Below are 19578 nucleotides of genomic sequence, written 5' to 3' on the forward strand. Positions count from 1 at the left end.
TTCCTTTTCTTCTCCCACACAGCCTCTTCAAACCCCAGCTAAGCTCAGCAGGTTAAAGCGTCAAGAAGCAATTTTCCTTCCAGCCTGGCCTCATTATCTGTATTACTGAATGCAGGGAGTCTGATGAGGTATGGGGGGGGGGGCAGCAAAGAGAGGAGACTGGTGATCTAGGGGCAACTAGAAGAGGATGGGGAGAGCTGGCTGATCCTGGAGAGAACCCCACTCAAAATAACCAGACCTTTCACTGCTGATATGTTTTATTAGGAGACAAAAAGGGGCAGGAGGTATACCTTAGGGAGAAGACAGAAAGGCTGGAAAGACACTTCTTTACTTCCCCCTCTCCCTTTCTCTTCTCCAATTCCTGGCCATGACATTGCTCCTGGAAGGGTGGGGGACTCAAAATCTGGTGTCATTCCAGATGGGCCCTAATGGCTTTCCAACACCCTCACTGGGAAGACACCTCCAAATGGTTGCGTCCTTTCTTCTTACAGACTACTTTGTTTGTTACGTCCTCCTTTTGGCTCCGAACGACCTTCACAGTCATGTTGCCTTCTTTGAACTTCACAGTGAACCTTGGGATGAGATTAGGGGTGGGAATAAAGGCTGTGGCCCCTAGCAGCTCACTGACAGTTTTTTTTTTCCCTCCCTGGACCGGGCACCCTCCCATTCCACAGGGAACTGATCCCTGATGCCAGATGTCTCAGAAGGCAGTCTGAAGCAACCAGGAGAGCTGTGCTTAGCATACAGTAGTTACTTAGTGGATGTTTGTTGAATGAATAAGTGCATTGTCTGGGAGGGAGGACTGAGGGAGAGCTCTCAAAGCATTGTTCACACACAGGGTAGAGTTCTACCCATCATTCTTTCTCACTTAATGACTCCCAGGTCGTGGTGACCCATAGCTTCCTGGTCATGACTTCCCCAGCCTTTCCCCTATTGATAATCCTTACTCTTCAGTCACAGTAATTGGCAGCTGCCTCTTCATTTTATCCAGTGTAGCCTGGTATAGCTTGGTCAACAACTCAATCACATGCTCACTGACCAGTAGAAAGTCTCCCTTGGAGCCCACTGAAGAGACCTTGGGGAGTGGAATCAGAAGAGAAGGGAGTCACAACAATAATGAAGAAACTGAGACCTGGATTACCAGACCCAGCCCCTGCTGCCTTTTGTCCTCCCCCACTCCTTTTCCTGGCCTCTGAGACTCACGCCCATCTTCTGGGTACCTCAGTGAGATGTAAGCCAAAGAGTCCATTTTGACGGCTGCTGACTGACACCTCAGTCACATTCTCCAGCCCAATGACAGTCTTGACTTTGGAGCCCTTGGCATCGGCAAGGATCACATGACTCTTGGTCAGTAGGAGAATCCTTGGGGCCACCTGGGGGGAAGGGAATGAGGTAAAGAAGAGTAACAATAACAATTCACATTTCGACAGTGTTTTAAAGATTTACAAATTTTCCTCCTAGCAATCCTATGCTATGCTTGTAAATATTGTTGAGATAGAACGACATATGAGGAAACTGAGGCACAGAGACATGGCGACTTGCTTAGGGTCATACCGCTGGTCAGTGGTCAGGCCAGGACCCTATTGTATTTATTCTACTCTACCATGCTGCTTCCCCTCCCATGGGGAGGACCTCAGTGCCAGAATCCACATGGTTGCTATGCGGTGGGGGTGGGGCAGTTCCAAGGGAGAGAGGTTGGGGGTTCAAACCTTTCCATTGGCTCGGTTGACTTTATTCACAGTCTCAGCCATCAGCACAGGCCCATTACCATCTCTCTGTAGTTTCTGCAGCTTGGGTTTCTCACAAAGCATCACATAGTCACCTCGGAATGGTACAGGGACACTGGGAACAGGGACAAGGCATGAGAAAACAAGTCCCTTCGGGCTTTGCCCTAGCTCCTGCCTCTATCTCCCCAGGTTCCCCCTTTCCCCAAGTGTTCTCTTAGAACCATCTTCACCTATCCCTTTCTGGATCAAATAGGGCTGGCCCCACTTGGAAAATCTCGTGGTTGTAGCTAACGTTCCCTGGACTCTCTACTCTCCTTACCTTTGGGGATACGAATCCTTTTTGTCTTTAAACAATTCACTAGCACACAGCTTCTCCTTCAGGACCTCTTTCTTCTGTGCGGAAAGCTGATCCCTAAACTTTTTACACTGGAAAGAGAGAAAGAAGGACCCAGGAGTGCTAATGGAGAGGGTCAGAACCAGAGACTGGATAGGCTTGGGCAGGGGATGGAGGGTAGGGAGTGGAAGTGGGGGAGACATTTATACAGAAAACATTGGATAGAAAGAGGCCCTCCCCACCCTCTACCCCCTCCAACAGTTTTCTTACCCTACACTGGTGGAAAATCTTCTTCAGCTCCTGATTTGCCAGGGTAAAGACTTTGTATGGAGGAGGTGGCCAGCTGTGGTCAGTGATCTTAGAGGGCAAGTTATTCCTCAGGCCCAACAGGAATTTCTGCACCTGGGGATGGGAGGCAGGAGAGAAAAGTAAGAAAGGGAGCAAAATTGAATCCAGAAATTGAACTTGCAGCAGGACTGAGGCCTCCTCATGGTCAGGAAAGTCCAAGGGTGACTGGAAGGGAGGGGAACAAAGAGGGGGAAGGGTCTTTTTTCCCCATCGATCTGTCAGCTTGAGGATGTGGGCTATAGAAATGGGAGAGCAGAGGAAACAAGATGCAATTTGTGTGGCTTGGGGGCATGTGCTGGGTTGGAGGGGTGGTGGAGGGAATTCCAAATTCCTCATTTCCTTTTTCTAGCTCTGAAGGTAGGGATTTGCTGCTACTAACGGTGTAGAACCAAGCCCTCCATCTCCTTTCCCTCAACTACTCTCCCAGGTCAATGTGTGGGGAAACTCCTTGACCACAGGCACTCCCAAGCTGCTGAAGGTTTTTTTGTTTGTTTGTTTTGTTTTAAAACAAACTTCTACAAAGAAAGACAGCACAGCCTTAGTAAATGGAGAGTTGGTCTTAAAACCAGGAAGACCTGGAGTCAAGTTCTATCTCTGACATACACTGGCTGAATGATCTTGGGAAAGACATTTACTCTAAGCAGCTTTCTAAGATTAGAAATTGCACAAAAGGTGCCAACCTACATTGGTAGAGGGAGTTTCCTTAACCAGAAATTCCCTATATCAGTGAAATCACTGGTTCAGTCCTTTCCCTATTTCCCCTACTACTAAGAAAGTAGAATCAATCAGTCACTTATTAAGTTGGAGAAAATAAATTGGAAAATACTAAACTACAAAAGGAAAGAGTTTACAGAGTCCAGGCTCCTGAATTGTATAGGAGGAAAACCAAATTGCTTTAATTTTATGCATGTCTGGTATGGCTGATACAGTTTAGGACCTGGGCAGGTCCTTGGCCTGTCCTACTATTATCCTGTCTTCCAGATGTTGTAGAACTCCAGTTTTCACCCTTTGGACCAAGACTACGCTGCGCCTCACTCTGCAGTGTACCCTCTGTCCTTTTGGGTTCAAGCATGATGAAAACACCTTCCTGTTTTATTTTCTCTCATATATCAAGAGTGCATGGCACTTTGGAAAAGGTGCCCCTTTGTCCTTTTCAGTTAGATTGTCTATCTGGTTCCTCATCTCAGGAAGTCTTATTCCTTCCCTTTCTGATTTCTCTCTGTCCTGTGTGGTTTGCCAGACACTAAAGCTAGTTCTTCTCTTAGGTTTAGCTAGACTCTCATCTACTGTCCTTTGCTCACTGGCACCCAGGTTCACTCTTGAGCAGCCATTTAGACAATAGGAAATACTGAGCCTCCTTCTGTGACATGAATTTACCTGGAGCCTTCCACACTAAGCAAACGTCGCCCTTGACTCTCCTGGGACAAGGTTTCCAACAAGACGGTTACCCATAGCCTCATGTGGGGCACTCCATTCCCTGCTTACCCATTGACTCCATCCCTCCTCCCTTAGCATCTCTTGTGCAAAAAGAGATCAAACTTTCAGTCTCTCACTCATCTGTTTTCCCCCTTCTCCCAGCCCTATGTTCCCCATCTGATCCACTCACCATTCTCCTGTAGATGAAATTTGACAACTGCAAGGCTGCCTCTGACCGGAAATATTTTCGATATTCCTTTCGGATCTGGCAAGAGTGATGGTGGGGAAAAAAAGGTAAAGAGTACCTTAATTCAATTTAATTCCGCAACAATGTATTGGGCACCTGCTTTTTACCAGGTGCTGGCTATGTGCTGAGTGATATAAAGGCAAGACAGTTACTGCCCTCAAGGAGCTCACATTCTTTTGGCTTCATCCCAAAGAAATCTTAAATGCAACAATATATCTAAATTTATTATCTTTTCCCCTAGGGGAACTCATTTTCTTTTCCACCTAAGGGAGTAGGTGGTGCAGTAGATGAGAGCTCAGCCCAGAGTCAGGAAGACCTGAGTTCAGATGTGACCTCAGACACTTACTAGCCGTATGACCCTGGACAAGTCACTTAACCTCTGCCTGCCTCAGTTTAGAGGATGGTGATCTCAGGCTTGCAAAGTGACAATAAAGAATAGTTGAAAGACTCAGGGATGTGTATATAGTTTGGAAAGGAGAGACATTTTACCTGACTTCAAATGTTTAAAGGACTGTCATTTGGAGGAAGAAATGTATTGTTCCAGAGGTTAACACTAGGTCAACATACATGGAAATTGAAGACAGGATGTCAATTCAACTTTAAAAAGACCTTTTGCAACAACAGGAACTGTTCAGCAGTGGAATAAATTATCACTGGTTCCTGAGAGAGTGGACTCACTTTCACTAGAGATTTGAAAGCAGGGACTGGGTGACTGTCAGGGAAAAAAAAACCCCAGTCCTTAGACTGTAACTCTCAAGTTATAACAGTTTGATATTTCAGTGTGGGGCTCTTGAGGGAATCTATTAGAACTAACAAGATTGTTTTTTTAAAAATTTCTTTGTTGAAATGATTGCTACAGACAGGGTATTCAGTGTAATGTAGCAGCAGAAGCATTGGATTGGCAATAAGAGCACACCCCCCCTGCCCCTTTCATTCAGGTTCTGAGTATTCAGTACCTTGCCTCAGTCAAACTGAAACCTGGGAAAGACCTTAGCTTAAAAAGGTCTCCCATTGCATCCGGGGCCATCTCCAGGCATCCTGATCTATATCTTGCCACTGCACCAGATGGTTCAGGAGGAGAGAGTGAGGCTGATGACTTTGCACAGCCCTGCCTCATTTAAATCCAATTCACTTGCAAGTCATTGCATCATTTCCCTGATGCCATGGTCCTCTTTGAGAATGAAGGACAAACAACAACAGTTTCCTCAACTGTAAAAGAGGGCTAGTAACAGCTCCTACCTCACAGGATTGTGAGAATTAAATGAAAAAATATTTGTAAAGCATTTATCACAGTGCCCAACACATAGTGTTGTTGTCATTCATTCTTTTTCCTCCTTGACCCCATTTGAACTGTTCTTGGTAAGGATACTGGAGTGGTTTGTCATTTCCTTCTCCAGCTTCAGCTCCGTTCCTCACTCCATCTCCGGTCTCCATGTCTTTGCAATGGTTGTGCCCCCCCCCCATACCTAGTCTGTACTTCCTTCTTTTTAAAAAACCAATTCTTTTCAGTTACAAATTCTCTCCCTTTCCCCACCCATTGAAAAGACAATATAATACCCATTGTTCATATGAAGTCAATGCACTCCCTTTGTATCCTGCCTTAGTCCCTGTCTTCCTCTAAGATGCAGCTCAGACACCATTTTTAACATGGACTTTCCTGATCCCATCCAAACTACCTTGTATTTAACTACTTTGTATGTGTGTGTACATATATATACATATATGTACATATATATATGTATGTGTGTGTATATACATATATATACACACATGCACACACATACATATACATACACTTTACTGTTGTACAGTCATCTGTTACACTTTATACTGTTATACTTCGGCATACTTTTTTTATATATGCTTACTGTCTCTCTCAGGGACTAAGTTTATTTCAAGTAGGCATTGTTTCATTCTTTATGCTTATATTCCCAGCACTTAGCATGGAGCCTGGCACATAGTAGATACTTAATAAATACTTATTGATTGATTGATTCTCTGTTCCTTCAGCCCCTTAGGGGGCCGAGTTAAGAGAGGAGGAGCTGAAATGATGACTATATCACATGGAAGAGATTAGATGATCTCTCAGGACCTTTCCTATTTGAGGATTCAGTGATTCTGGGCCAGAGGGCAGAGAATGAGAAGGCAGACACACACACCACACACACACACACACACACACACACACACACATGTTCATTATTCTAGCCTTCCTTATCTGTGATCAGGAAGGTCTATGAACAACGTCTGTTCCTCTCCTCTACCTCCCATCATATCTTCTCTCCCCTAAGTGACCAGCACAATCTGGCCCTGACAGGAATGAAGGACAGAGTAGGGCCTAGGGGAGCCCCCAGTATCCCCAGGATTCTTTATTATTTACCTTCCACCCTCTCACAAAGGACTGGATCAGTATGGTTGATGCTTTTATCTTCTCATAGTGTTTCTTTTGCTGTGGAAAACATTGGGGAATGAGGAAGAGGAAGGAAGGAGCCAAAGGAGCCTCCTTCTTCTCCCCAACCCTCTTCAACCATTACCAGGGCTGGACCTCTCCCTCCCATGTGGCCTCAGTGGAATGGACAGGGGGGATATATACATATGGTTGTGTTGGGAGTGGGGGAGGGAAGAGGTGATGGAAGGAGCCCGGGGGTGACTTGTACCTCGTTGCCCCGAAACCAGGCAGAAATGAGGATCTGACTTTTGCGCATGAGCTGGTAATTGGTACGGCATCGCCAGCCCCGGTACATCTTCTGGACAAGTGTAGCTAGCTGCTGTATTCGAAATCTCCTTTTCTCCTCCAGATAGAAAAGCTAAGGGGAGGTAAGGGAAGGATGGAGGTGCAGAAAACATAATGGAATGGAGGAAGATTGTAATAGGGGACCAGCCTCTACCCCTTTCCCATTTTGCCCCTATCGGCACCAAGGGATCTTCACAGTTTCTCTCCACAGCCAGCCTACAGGCAGAGGTACATTCATGTATTCAAAAACCCTTTCAGTTCTGGTGAGGCGGAACCCTCCCTTTAGGAAACCCTCCAAATAAGGCTGGGTTCTGCCCTCCTTCATTGCTCCATCAGCCTTCCCTAATCCCCACTCACCGTCTTGGGGCTACGGATGAAGATCTTGGTCCGACCAAAGGCCAGCTCCCCAGAGCCCAAGCTTAGTTCTTCCAGAAGCTTCTCTACCCCATCCCTGTATAGGAAAGTGGATGGGTAGACATGGCAGGGAGGTGTGTCCCATTGAGAGGTACTCTACTACCCCAGGTGAGAGCTCAGGCATGGCGCAGCCACTCTATGCCCAAGGGAATTGATTTGAAGTAAACACTACCACCACCACCATATTTAGAAGTTTGGAGTTGGGAGGGAGTCCGAGAATAGAGTCCTTGTTTTTCTTCTGGTTCTGCCCTTAGCTCTTTTCCCTCAGCTTTTAAGACCTCGATCTTCCCAGACCCCTTGAAGCCTACCTTCAGTCCCTGTAGTGATTTCCCCTATTACTGCCCTCTCCCCTTTTTCCCCATTACCGAGCTTGGCCGTGCCAGTGGGGCCAAGTAGACTGGCTCAGCATCCGGTATCTGTTCAGGAAGGCACCATAAACCTGTCGGTAGGCATAGCCAGCCCTTCGCACCCGAATATTCTCCAGCAGTCCCAGGTACCGGACCTGGGTACCCACTAGTTCAGATGAGAACAGACCTTGTCGCTGATGCTCATTTGGTTTGATGCACCTGAGGGCAGGGCAGGGTTCATAGGCAGGTACCTTTATGGGCAAGGCCTGCTATAGGATTCCCCTTTGAGATTTTCATGTCCATCCCTCTAACTCTGTGTCCTCCAACCAACAGAGACCAGGGCCTTCCTATATTCCCCTATACTTCTGACCACATCCAGGACCAAGAGATTTCTGGGGAATGGAACATTTGTCCCCCCCATTCTACTCCCATTGGGCAAACCCTGAGATCTAAGCCTTCTTCCTCCTCCACTCTCATTAACCTTCTCTCCTTCTCATCCCACTCCCTTCATTTGCACTTCGTGAGGATGGAGGATGGTTCGTTTCCACCTTGTCAGGACTTCCTTTTTCAATGTGTTATCTCATGCTTGCATAGTGGGCATTTACACTTGCTGGGCTTTAATAATATCAGCTCACATGTACAGAGTTTAAAGCACTAGACAAATATTTCCATGGTACAATACAGTTACAAGACTCTTTCATGTACCATTTAAAAATTTGAACTTCATACCCATTCCAAAAGGGAGGCAGAAGAAACTGATACTCAGGAAGTCAAGGGGTTTACCTAAGATCTCACAACTCAGAGATGGTAGAGCCAAGATTTGATCCCAGATAAGGGAATTGGCTTCCAGCTTTGTTTTTGTTATTGTTATTTAGTTATGCCCAATTCTTTGTGACCCCATTTAGGGCTTTTTTTTTTGGCTTTTTGGTGAGGCAAGCAGAGTTAAGTGACTTGCCCAGGGTCACTACAGCTAGTAAGTGTCAAGTGTGTGAGGCTGTATTTGAACTCAGGTCCTCCTGACTCCAAGGCCAGTGCTCTATCCACTGAGTCACCTAACTGCTTCCATTTGGGACTTTCTTGGCAAAGATATTGGAGTGGTTTGCTATTTCCTTCTCCAGCTCATTTTACAGCTGAAGAAACTGAGGCAAACAGGGTTAAGTGACTTGTCCAGGGTCACATAGCTAGTAAGTGTCTGAGGACAGATTTGAACTCATGAAGAGAAGTCTGCCTGATTCCAAGCCCAGTGCTCTATCTACTGTGACATCCAGTTGCCCCCAGCTCTAAATCTAGAATCCTATAATTCTATGATCTTACTATCATGTCTATAGTGTGTATGTGTATACATATATATATATATATATATATGTATATACACACACACATATATATACACACACACACACACATATAATTATATATATATATATGTTATAAGCAAGACATATCACCTAATATAGTTAGGATTCTTGGAATACAGGTTCTTCATGAGTGTGGCTATAGAGTTCTTGAACTGGGTCCCAGCTGTGGGGGGTCGCTTAAGGGAGACTTGTTTAGGGTCCCCCTCAGGGAACAGCGTCCGAAGCAGAGGGTGCTTGGAACTCCATAGAGCCTGTGACAAATCTCGGAATAGCAGATCATTGTTCTTGTCCAAAAAACCCTTCACGCTGTACATCACCTGGTTGGAGGAGAAGAGCACATGTGGGAGGTGGGTTAGCTAGAACCCCATAGTCTTAGCCTCTTAGCACCCTACTCCCAAGTTTCCCCAATCTCCAGCTTTAGTCCCTTTGGCACAATCCCTGAATTTTATCTTCTTTAACTTCAGCCCTCCCGTGGACCTCAGCCCTTGTATTTCTCAAATTTTCCCCCCGACTCATCTATTCTTCCCTATTCTCCAGTCTCCATCTCCTGCTCGTGGCTTATTCCTCTTCTTTCTTCTCTACTCCACTCATGGCCCATCCATCCCTGAATTTCCTTCTAGCCTTTCCCCTCTACTCATCACTCCACTCACCCTGCCAGCATAGTGTTGGATACGGAAGCAGCTAGGGCCTAAGCTGGGGTCATGCTGGTGCTGGGCATTCTGGGTGACCCGGCTTTCATAGTAATTATGTTTGGAGAACATCTGATTCAGCTTTGCCAGGAAGGTAGAATCACTGACCATGCCAGGCCGAAGGCACTCTTCATCCAACATGGCCAGGATACCCTGCTGATTCTGGTAGGATGGTTGTAAGGACCAAAACAGATAATATTTGTATACCACTTAGCACAATGCCTGGCACATGGTATGTACTTAATAAATGCTTATTCCTTCCCTTCCCTTCTAGGGAGGGGAAAAAGTTTCATCTATTCCAATCCCCCCCCAAAACAACAACTGTGCCCTGGACCTACAAAACATGGAAGTTCCAACCCTTGGACTCAGTGCTTCCAAAGCATCCTATCCCCTTCTTCCTCTCCTTTCTTCCCTTCAGTCCATGACTGGTTGAGGGTGAGAACAGGTGGCTTAGGATTCATCCTGCATTCACTGGGGATTCAAATATGGGGAATTCAAAGGGGAAGAGTTGCTCACATGCTCGATGAGGTTGCAGATGATGCTGTTATCAAAATATTCAATCTTATCCCAAGGTATGCCCTAGTGCAGAAAGGTTCAAGGTAAGTCAGAGGAATAGCACATTGAATGCCAGCTGATGCCTAAACCCCACAAAATGAAGATTAATGCCTTTCAAAGCTGAGGGAAATCCTTGGGAGGGCTGCTTCTCCCTCTGTAATTGGTGACTGGTTGAGAATATTTGACTGGAGGTATGGTAACATGGGAGCATGGGGAAAGAGAAGAGAAGCTGGAAGGAAAGCCAGGGTTATGGAGAGGAAGAATATGTCTTGGGAGGGAAGCTGGGCTATGAATTGTGAGGTGTGAGAGTTCTGGGATGGAAGGGAGGAGGCTGAAGGATGGGGAGGGAATATACTGTCTGTGTAAAGGATCTGTGACCAAGGGGTTACTCAGTTTTCTCTAGGATTGTTGAAAGTTGCATGTACTGAGTTCAGTGTTGTAACAAAATAGAAATCACACATACATAAATTAATCCAAGACATGTTAAATAGATTGCCTTTCACCTCTACCTCCTCCTCACCTCGCTCTCCACTACCTTTTGGAATAAACTGAGTGGTGATATTTAAGAGAAGGGATCTCTGTTCTCCACTTCCCTCCAAAAAAAAAAAGGACAAACTTTTTGAAAAACCCACTTCTTTACTGTCTGAAATATCATTAATGAAAAATTCATTGGGGTTAAACCAAATACTTGGTTGTTAGAATAGCTGGGATGTGAAACCCTTTGGGGCAAGGTTGCTCTGGATTGTGTAATGCAACCTGGACAGTTAGCAGGCAGCAGGAAAGCAAGCAGCTCTCAGGGAGGGCAGTAAGAGCTTCTGGAAGCTGGGACTGGGCAGAAGACGGATTAAGAAAGGCCAACAGGGGCCAAGGCCCAACTTTGTTTCTCAATTTTTCTTTGGGCCTTCCCTGTCTCTTACCCCATGCTCCTGGAGATAAAGCTGAGCATTCATTTAACTCTTGTTCAGCCCCACTTCATACTCCTGCTGGGAGTATGCCTGGGCAGTAGGGAAGCAAGTAAGTGAGCATCTCGAGGAGAGGGACTATCTTCTTGCCCTTCTTTGTACCCCCAGTGCTTACCATAGTGCCTCACCCATATTGGGTGCATGCCAAATACTTATTGACTGACTGGCAACATGGGGACTTGGTGGCCTGTGTGTCCTGGAGGAAAGCTGGGTGGGATCCTGATCAGAGATGAGTGTATAGGACATGGTGGGGAGGAATGGGGGAAGGATATTTACCTCTATCATGTATTCTTCCTGTTCCTCTTTCAGTGTCAACTCTATGAACACCTGCTGAAGCTTCTCATTACAATAATTAATCATGAATTGCTCAAAGCTGTTATCCTGGGTGGAGAGATTAGAATACATGGGTTAGAGAGGAATGGGCCCAGCATCCCCTGTGACCAGCCCCTCCTCTCCAATCCATTCTAATCCAATCCAACAAGCATATTTCTGTTCCTACTATGTACAAGGTATTTTGATGAAGATAAAACAACACCAACAGTCCCTGACCTCAAGGAACTTACATTAGACTTTGTGGGATTCTACATTGGATCTTAGATTTAGAGCTATAAGGAAATATATATATATATATATAAAACCTCTGAGTCATCTAGTTCAACCCTTTCATTTTTACAGAGGAGGAAACTGAGGCCCAGAGAAGTTAAGTGATTTGCCCAAGGTTGGACATCTAGCTGGCAAGTATCAAAGGCAGGATGTGAATCCAGGAAAACAAATGAGTGAATACACAGTGATCTGAGGAGGGAAAGAGGGCTAACAACCAGCGATATAGGGAGAAAGTTCCAATAGGCAAGTGGAACATGGACTGGACCTTGAATGAGCTGAGGGATTCCAGGAGTGAAGGTGAGGAGGAAGTGCATTCCAGAGATGGAAGTGGGGGAACAGCATATGCAAAGAATCAGAGGCTAATAATGCAATGCCGAGTTTGGGGAACAGCAGAATCAAAATCAGTAAACACTTATTAAGTACCTACTATGTATGCCTACTATGTGTACTAAGTGTTGGAAATATAAAGAAAAGGATAAGGCAATCCCTGCCCTCAAGAAGCTCACAGTCTAATGAGAGAGACAACACAAGAAAAGCTAATGGAGGTGGGCACCTACGTGGCGCAGTGGATAGAGCATGGGCCCTGGAGTCAGGAGTTCAAATCTGGCCTCAGACACTTGACCTTGGGTAAGACACTTAACCCCATTGCCTAGCCAAAAAAAAAAAAAAGAGCTAACAAAGGGGTCTGTCTGAAATATAGAGTATGTGAAAGAGAGTTATGTGAAAAAAGCTGACTGGGAAAGACTATAAATTCCAGGCTGAGGAGTTTGCTATTCTCCTGAGCAGGAAAGTGACATAGTCAGACCTGAACTTTAGGCAGATTATTTTGGGTCTTCTGTGGAGAATGGATTGGAGAGAGGAAAAGCTAGAAGTAGGGACATCAGTTAGAAGGCTACTGTGATAGTTTAGTTGAGATATGATCAAGGCCATTCATGAACGAGGGTGGTAGCTATGGGAGGTGGGAGTGAAGAGGACAGAATACAGAGATGTTATGGAGGAAGAATGGACAAGATCTGGCAACTTGTTAGATGGATATGCGTTGTGGTGAAGAAGAGAGGTCAAGAGTGACTCTGTCTTGGATATGCTGTATATGGGAGAAAGTTCCAGCAAGCAATTGGTGAGGTAAAATTGAAGCTCAGTAGAGAGAGTAAGTATGAATGTAGAGATCTGGAAATCATTGGCACAGATGGCCACAGGGGAGAGAGAGAAACAGACAGACAGACAGACAGACAGACAGACAGAGACAGAGAGAGAGAGGGAAGCGGGAATTCTACACCTTTTCCGTGCCCTGGACCCCTGGTGGCATTGTCTGGTCAAGGGGGACCAGGAGAGAGTGAACCCTGGCTACTCCAGCTCTGATTTGCCCTCTAGCCATCATGCTTCCCATGGGATAAGCTCATCTCCAGCAATCTCATCCTCATGGAGATTGCTTTGGCTCTGGCATTGAACACCTCATCAGTAATCTCAGTTGCCTCTCCCCCTCTGATTAGAGAGCTGGAGGGCAGAGAAAAATCTCTTTCCAAAGCCTCCCTTTATATAGAGGGTAAAATTTTCATTAGAATTAGAATTTCCAGTGGCACAGTATATAGAGCACCGGCCCTAGAGTTAGGAGGACCTGAGTTCAAATGTGGCCTCAGACACATAACACTTACTTAGTTGTGTGACTCTGGGCAAGTCACTTAACCCCAATGGCCTCACCCCAAAAATAAAAAAGAATTAGAATTCCCAGACAACTTTTCATTTCTCACCAGCTGTGGTTTCAACTCCATAAATTGTAAGCTCCTAGAGGGCAGAGACTATCTTTCTCTTTCCTATTTGCATCCCCAGCACTTAGCAGAGTGCCTGGCATATAATAAGCACTTCAGAAGTGTTTGACTATCCCCTGGAAGTCATGAATCAGTCAGTCATCCATCTGTCAGTCAACAAGCATTAATGGAAGTATAGAAATGGAAGAAACTCTCACCTCCAGTATCTCAAAGCCATAGATATCCAGCACACCCATGACCTTCTTTTTAGCTGAATCACTCACCTGAAGGGGGAATGAGAGATAGATTTGGATAGCCAGCCCGACATGTGGACAAGAGCAGGAGGCTCAGGGGAGAGGTGATGGGAAGAGGGGGTGGAATTATGTAGGTAAAAGCAGGCTGGGCTTGTGGTGAACAAGAAAGAAACCCAAAAGGTTCTTGTTCCCCTCTCTCTGCACTCTAGAAGAGGGGTTCCAAGGGGAGGGGGAAGGCTGAGGATCATTAAGTCCTGAGGTGGGCAGCAATGAAGTCTCTGTCACCTTAATGTTCTCATTGATCCGGTTCACTATCCAACTGAAGAGACGGCTATAGATGTTCTTGGCCAGGGCATCTCGGGCATAGCATGCCTGTGAAAGTCCCCAGGGCAGGTGAGTCTCAAGTGAGGATGATGAGACTTCAAAGAATCTCAGAAGAACCCAGACTTATCCTCTTTCTCTCACCTGAATTTTGTTCAATGTAGTGACCACTTTCTCTTTGTTCGTTTCCATGGTCCGGGAGCACAGAGCTCTCTCTAGCACCCCTGGCTGCAGCCTCATGAGGTCTGAAATCTCCTTGACAACTGAAAATGAGACCCAATGTCAAGAGGCTGAGGTAATTTTACCACCCACTCTCCAGAAGAGGAGTCAGAAAGTGAGTGACAAGGAAATATTCAATTGAATTTAATTATTTATCATTCAAATTTAATTTGATATTTATAAACACTAAAGATTTCATGGAGAAAAACTCAATAAAAGTTCATTAGCACAAACAGATAAATCAACAAGACTGGAGGGAAAGATGAGCATTTGGTGGATAGAAAGACGACCTGGACAGACAGAAAACCTCAGTTTGAATTCTGCCACAGAAACTTGTTAGTTATGTGAACCTGGGAAAGTCACTTAATCTCCTTCAGCCCCAGTTAACTCATCTGTAAAATGAGGATAACAAAGGTATATACTCTACAGGGTTGTTATGAAGATCAGATGAGATAGTGTATGTTAAGTGTTTAGCAAATCACAACAAAATATATAGAGAAGTAACATATTTAAGCTATTATTGTTATTATAAAAGAGATGACAAAGGTCTTTTAACAAATATCATATGACAAAGAAAAGCAAAGCTTTATAAAATATAGACTTCCAAAAAAGCATAAAAAACAATTTTAAAACTCTAGAATAACTCAAAATAAAAATAAATCCACAAAAGAAGAAATTAGAAATGAATATAGCTCAGAATTTAGTGTTCTCAATGCAGAATTTTAAAACTCAATTAGTGGATTAGGAAAAGAAGTGAGTCTACAATAAATAGTTTCACTAAAGAAGTGAGAGAATAACAGATTTGTAGCACAAAACTTTGAAGTAATGGAAAAATCTATCAAAAAAAAGCAAAAGGCAACAATGTTAACAACACAAGATCTCTATAGAAATTTAAGGTGATTGGCTTTGAAGATAGGGTTGAAAAGACAAAGATAAGTCTCCCAGAAGAACATGACAAATTAAAGTTTTTTTTTTTAAATCTAAATATTATAGGGCAGGAAAAATTGCAAGCAAATTGCCCAGAACTTCTGAATACAGAAAACAAAGCATAAATACAGAGTAGTCACAGATTTCGTCCAGGGAAACAAACAACATGTGTCTCAAACTCCAAGACACATGTGGGTTATATTTAACAATTTCAATGACAAAAAAACAAATTCTGCAAGCAGCTAAGAGAAAGATCTTAGAAATTGAATAACCCAAGATTATTCCATAATCATGAGAAACTGCAAAAGGGAATGGAATACTTCCAAAAAGAAAGGAGCTCAAGCTGCAACCCAAAATGATATACCCTGCAAACCTAAATGCCTATCATCATTGTAAAAGGGTGATAAGGGAACATTATGGTCTCAGTGTGAGCAGGAGAATCAAAGGGGTTTTTCCCCACTGAAAGTCCTAGGACTACCTAGGGATGACTGGTAGGAAATTAGGATAAAGAAAAGTTGTCTCCAGGACTCTGGGGTGTGTGTGTGTGTGTGTGTGTGTGTGTGTGTGTGTGTGTGTGTGTGTGTATACACACGCACACACATGCATATGCACGTGTGTTCACACACATACACATACGAGTTGAGGTTAGTGTATAGCTAGAGGTAGAGAAGAAAGAATATAGTCCAAAGGAGGAAGATGTAAAAGTTTGTAGAGTGGATTGCAGTTAGGGCAATATTACCTTTTTCATCACAAATACTGCTCGCTGCCACCCCACTGGCGTGGAACTCATCCCCCAGTTCCACATTTCCCAGCTTCAGCACCATGGCTACCACCTCAAGAATCTGCTGGATTTCCTCAGTAGAGAATCCAATGATGCTCATGGCATTCTTAGGGAGAAAACAGATATCAGACCCTGGCTTAGAGAATGGCCCCTACCCAATTATCCCACTTCCCTACCCACACTCTGAAGATAGATATCAGACCCTGACTTAGACAATGGCATCTACTCAATTATCCCACCCTGTGTTCCCACTCTCCCTTTCTTGGCACCTTGCATGGGGACCCTCCCTCTTCCTTCCTTCTCAGGGTGAGGGAACTGGACTTAAGGAGATGAGCTTAGGGGCACAAGCTTGCCCAGTTGCACCTGTAGACCATCCCATATCCTCACCTGCACTACTCTGAAGTTGGCTGCATCATCCATCCCATCTATGCTGGATGCTTCATGGTTCAAATAGAAGTAGCAGCTCCCATCCCATTCTAGCCTCAATGCCTCTGGAAATAGGAGTTGGTAGAAGAAGAGTTAGCTTACTCCACACCTGCAATGCCCAGCTTTAATCCCTTTTACCCCTGAGCCTAGTTTCTACTCCTCCCACTGTTGGACAGCATCAGGACAGAAATGGTGAGAACCTGGGGAAGGGTTGGAATATGTCATCATTTTCAGCAAACACTTTCCTAGGATCTAGTGTACTGAGGCTGCATATATTTGTCCAGCACTAGGAGTCAGAACTACAAAGAGGTAGAAGACCCTGACCTCCAGAGGTAAACCATGTAGTTGGGGGAGGAGTACAGAAAATGACCCAAACCCACAACATAGCACACACAAGTTACATATGGGGAAAGTACAGAAAATGACAAAAAATACAATACAGTATATGCAAAGTACCAAATACACTTATATAAACAGTAGGTGATATGGGAAACAGGGTCATGAGTGGTCATGTTGGGCTAGGATAGCTACAATATGTGTAATCAAAGAGGGGGAAGGGTCTAGATATGTGTCTGGGAAGACCCAGGTTGTTCAATGAGGTGTCTTCCCCAAGGGTTTCTAGAGAGAGTCAGGAAGAAAGCTATATGGGAGAGTCAGAGGTAGGTACATACTCAGCAACTGGGCATCTGCCCCAGCCAGCAGCTGGTAGAAGATATGGAAGTTCCTTTCTCCTTTGATATGCTTCACTACCCGAGATTTTTCCAACAGATCTGGGAGGGAGTAGATAATGATGTCCTGGGAAGAATCTCACCTATATTGGAAAGTATCTTGGCCTGTCTTCATGATTCCCCCCATCCCTGGTTCTCCATGGAATTTGGGAAACTACCTCTCTCCCTACTGCTGCAGGGGTAGGTAAGGGGGAAGGGAGTACAGTGAGATGATAGGATGGATGAGAATGGCAAAGTACTTACAATCTGTGATGACACCTCCAAGGGGGGAGCCCTTAAAGTCAAATTCAATGTCCATGTATTTGCCCTAAGAGTGAGGGAAACAGATACAGAGACCTGAGAAAAAGTACTTCTTCCCATGATCAGGAGAGGATTCATGGGTTAGGGCAATAAAATAGGAGGTCACTAAAGTCTTCTCCACCTTTAAGGCCCTGTTTTTACCAGCCCAGGTGCTTGATCCCACACCATTCTCCCAAATGTCCAGAACCTTTCCCTCAAATCCATCCAAAGTTTCACTCACAAATCTGGAGGAGTTGTTGTTTCGCGTCGTCTTAGCATTGCCAAAAGCTGCAGAGATGCGGGTAGAGGATAGATAAAACAGGTTAGACACGAAAACTGTGACAAAGCAGGGGGTGGGGGGAAGGGAAAGAGGGAGGGTAGTACCAATGAGGACAGGCACACCTCAGATTTGGTCATGGATGAACCACAGCAATGGCTGGCAGCAAATTGTGAGGGGAAGAGAGCATAGAATGATGTGCCAGGGATGTGGCATCTTACCCTCCAGCACAGGGTTGGATTGCAATAGCTGCTCCTTCACCGAATTCACGTCCTCTCCCTTTTCACACACGGCTGCCACATATGACATCACCAACTTACTGGCTTCTGCTCCAAAGAAAAAATTCCCATGATCCCCACTCAGAGTCAACTATTTCCCTCACCAGCCACATTTCCACCCCTCCCCTCACTTTCAGGATCTCATTCCCCATCAAGGAGTCTTTCCCAATGTCTATTTCAAATCTTTCTTGCTACAGTTTGTACCTTGGAAATCTGAGGTAGACAAGGCTTAGAGTATAATATAGGGTGGAGATGAAAGCACTAATACATTGGGAAGGGTTATTTAGGGATTTCTCTGTCCAGTCTCCTCACCAGTTTTCCCAGATCCACTCTCTCCTGTGATGATGATGCACTGGTCTTTGTCATGATCCGTCAGTGACTGATATGCTTGATTTGCCAATGCATAACTAGGAATGGAGGGCAGGATGATGATTAAGATGGGGTCTGTAGTCAAAGGATCCTCCTCTCACTCACTTCCCATCCTACAACTCAGCCACCACTCTTCTCATGGCTTGAGTGGAGGTAAAAGGTAGTTATGAGGTGAGAGGCATCAACTCCATGGGACAAAGGGGAGTTCTCAGGAATCAAGGGCCATGGGGAACCGTAGGGTAGAGATGGAAGAAACAAGGCAGCAAGGGGAGAACAATGGATGAGGGAAAGATGATAAGCTGGAATTGTCTGAGGCAGAGAATCTAGGATTCTCCAGAGAAGGAGGTTTCTCTGGATCTCTCTCCCCCAACAGGGACTCACATGTGGGGCTTCAGCTCATAAAAGTTGTATTCCTTGTACTTATCAATGAACTCAGGGCCAAAGATGGGCAGCTGTTGGTAGGGATTCACAGAGATCAACACATTCCCAATGTAGGTCTGGAATATGGGAAAAGGGGAACAGAGTGAGCTTGAGGTATATTATTCCTTGGTCAGCTCCCTCCTCCCTGAAAATCCAACTCCATTCTCCGCCCCCTTCTCCAGAACTTAGAGCTTATCCCAAATCCTGATTGTTCATCTCTAACCTTGCCATGGTGGGAGTAGAAGGGTGAGGTGGGATGGGCAGATTCTTATACTTACATAAATCTCTTTGTGCTGAAATCTCTTATCAAGGTTCTTGAGCAAAGAATCTTCATTCAGGGGTTCCAGAAGGACCATGTCCCCCACCCCCACTGAACCCTCTAGTAAAGACATCTCTCTAGGGAGAGGCATAGAACCTGGGGAGGAAGAGAGGGAGGATGGAGAAGAACAAGACAGGTTGGTGGGAATTTCCAAGCTCTAAGGCATGATTTGTATTTTTATGGGGATGGGTGCAAAAGAATCCAAGGGAAATCCTTTCCCCATGAACAAACTTCCACTGAAGCCCCCAAAAGGAGTTCCCAAGCTTAGTAGGGGCTTCTAGACTAAGTCAAAGTTAGAATAAACATGCCCAAGGACTCTGCTGGAAGCAGAAACACTCTCTATCCTTGACCCTCCTGCCATGGGAGAGGCAGAGGTGGTGAGGGGGACCCCTCCCTTGGGCCACCAGGAGAAAGGACTGGGTGTTGGTAGAGACTAAGGGGTCAGAGGAGGATGAACAGGTGTGTCCTGGTCAGTCCCAGGGTAGGTAGGACTACAAAGCT

General features: G+C 45.1%; 1 protein-coding gene across 1 annotated transcript; it reads right to left on the bottom strand.

Annotated features, from left to right (window-relative positions):
* Positions 1 to 251: 251 nt before the first annotated feature.
* MYO1A (myosin IA) lies at positions 252 to 19150 on the bottom strand. The gene is made up of 27 exons (XM_020990084.2): positions 19037 to 19150; positions 18720 to 18835; positions 18282 to 18376; positions 17913 to 18017; positions 17656 to 17702; positions 17379 to 17442; positions 17079 to 17177; positions 16369 to 16472; positions 15940 to 16087; positions 14199 to 14317; positions 14019 to 14105; positions 13698 to 13763; positions 11408 to 11512; positions 10131 to 10193; positions 9576 to 9776; positions 9016 to 9242; positions 7586 to 7786; positions 7164 to 7257; positions 6730 to 6879; positions 6453 to 6521; positions 4016 to 4090; positions 2332 to 2463; positions 2047 to 2153; positions 1710 to 1842; positions 1221 to 1373; positions 948 to 1075; positions 252 to 572 (listed from the first exon to the last, which is right to left on the bottom strand). The coding sequence occupies exons 1-27, from the start codon at positions 19148 to 19150 to the stop codon at positions 446 to 448; spliced, it is 3129 nt and encodes a 1042-aa protein (XP_020845743.1). The 3' UTR covers positions 252 to 445.
* Between the last annotated feature and the right edge of the window lie 428 nt (positions 19151 to 19578).

Source organism: Phascolarctos cinereus, unplaced genomic scaffold (assembly GCF_003287225.1).
Source record: "Phascolarctos cinereus isolate Bilbo 61053 unplaced genomic scaffold, phaCin_HiC Scaffold_1;HRSCAF=81, whole genome shotgun sequence".
In the NCBI taxonomy this organism is placed as follows: Eukaryota; Metazoa; Chordata; class Mammalia; order Diprotodontia; family Phascolarctidae; genus Phascolarctos; species Phascolarctos cinereus.

Excerpts from the sequence above, each read along its gene's own strand:
- MYO1A (XM_020990084.2), bottom strand. The coding sequence starts at position 19,150 with ATGTCTTTACTAGAGGGTTCAGTGGGGGTGGGGGACATGGTCCTTCTG. Across the intron at positions 7,787-9,015 it reads AAGAATCCTAACTATATTAG|GTGCATCAAACCAAATGAGC; the intron begins GTGATATGTCTT and ends CCCTGCCCTCAG. Across the intron at positions 2,464-4,015 it reads ATTTCATCTACAGGAGAATG|GTGCAGAAATTCCTGTTGGG; the intron begins GTGAGTGGATCA and ends TCCCATCCCCAG.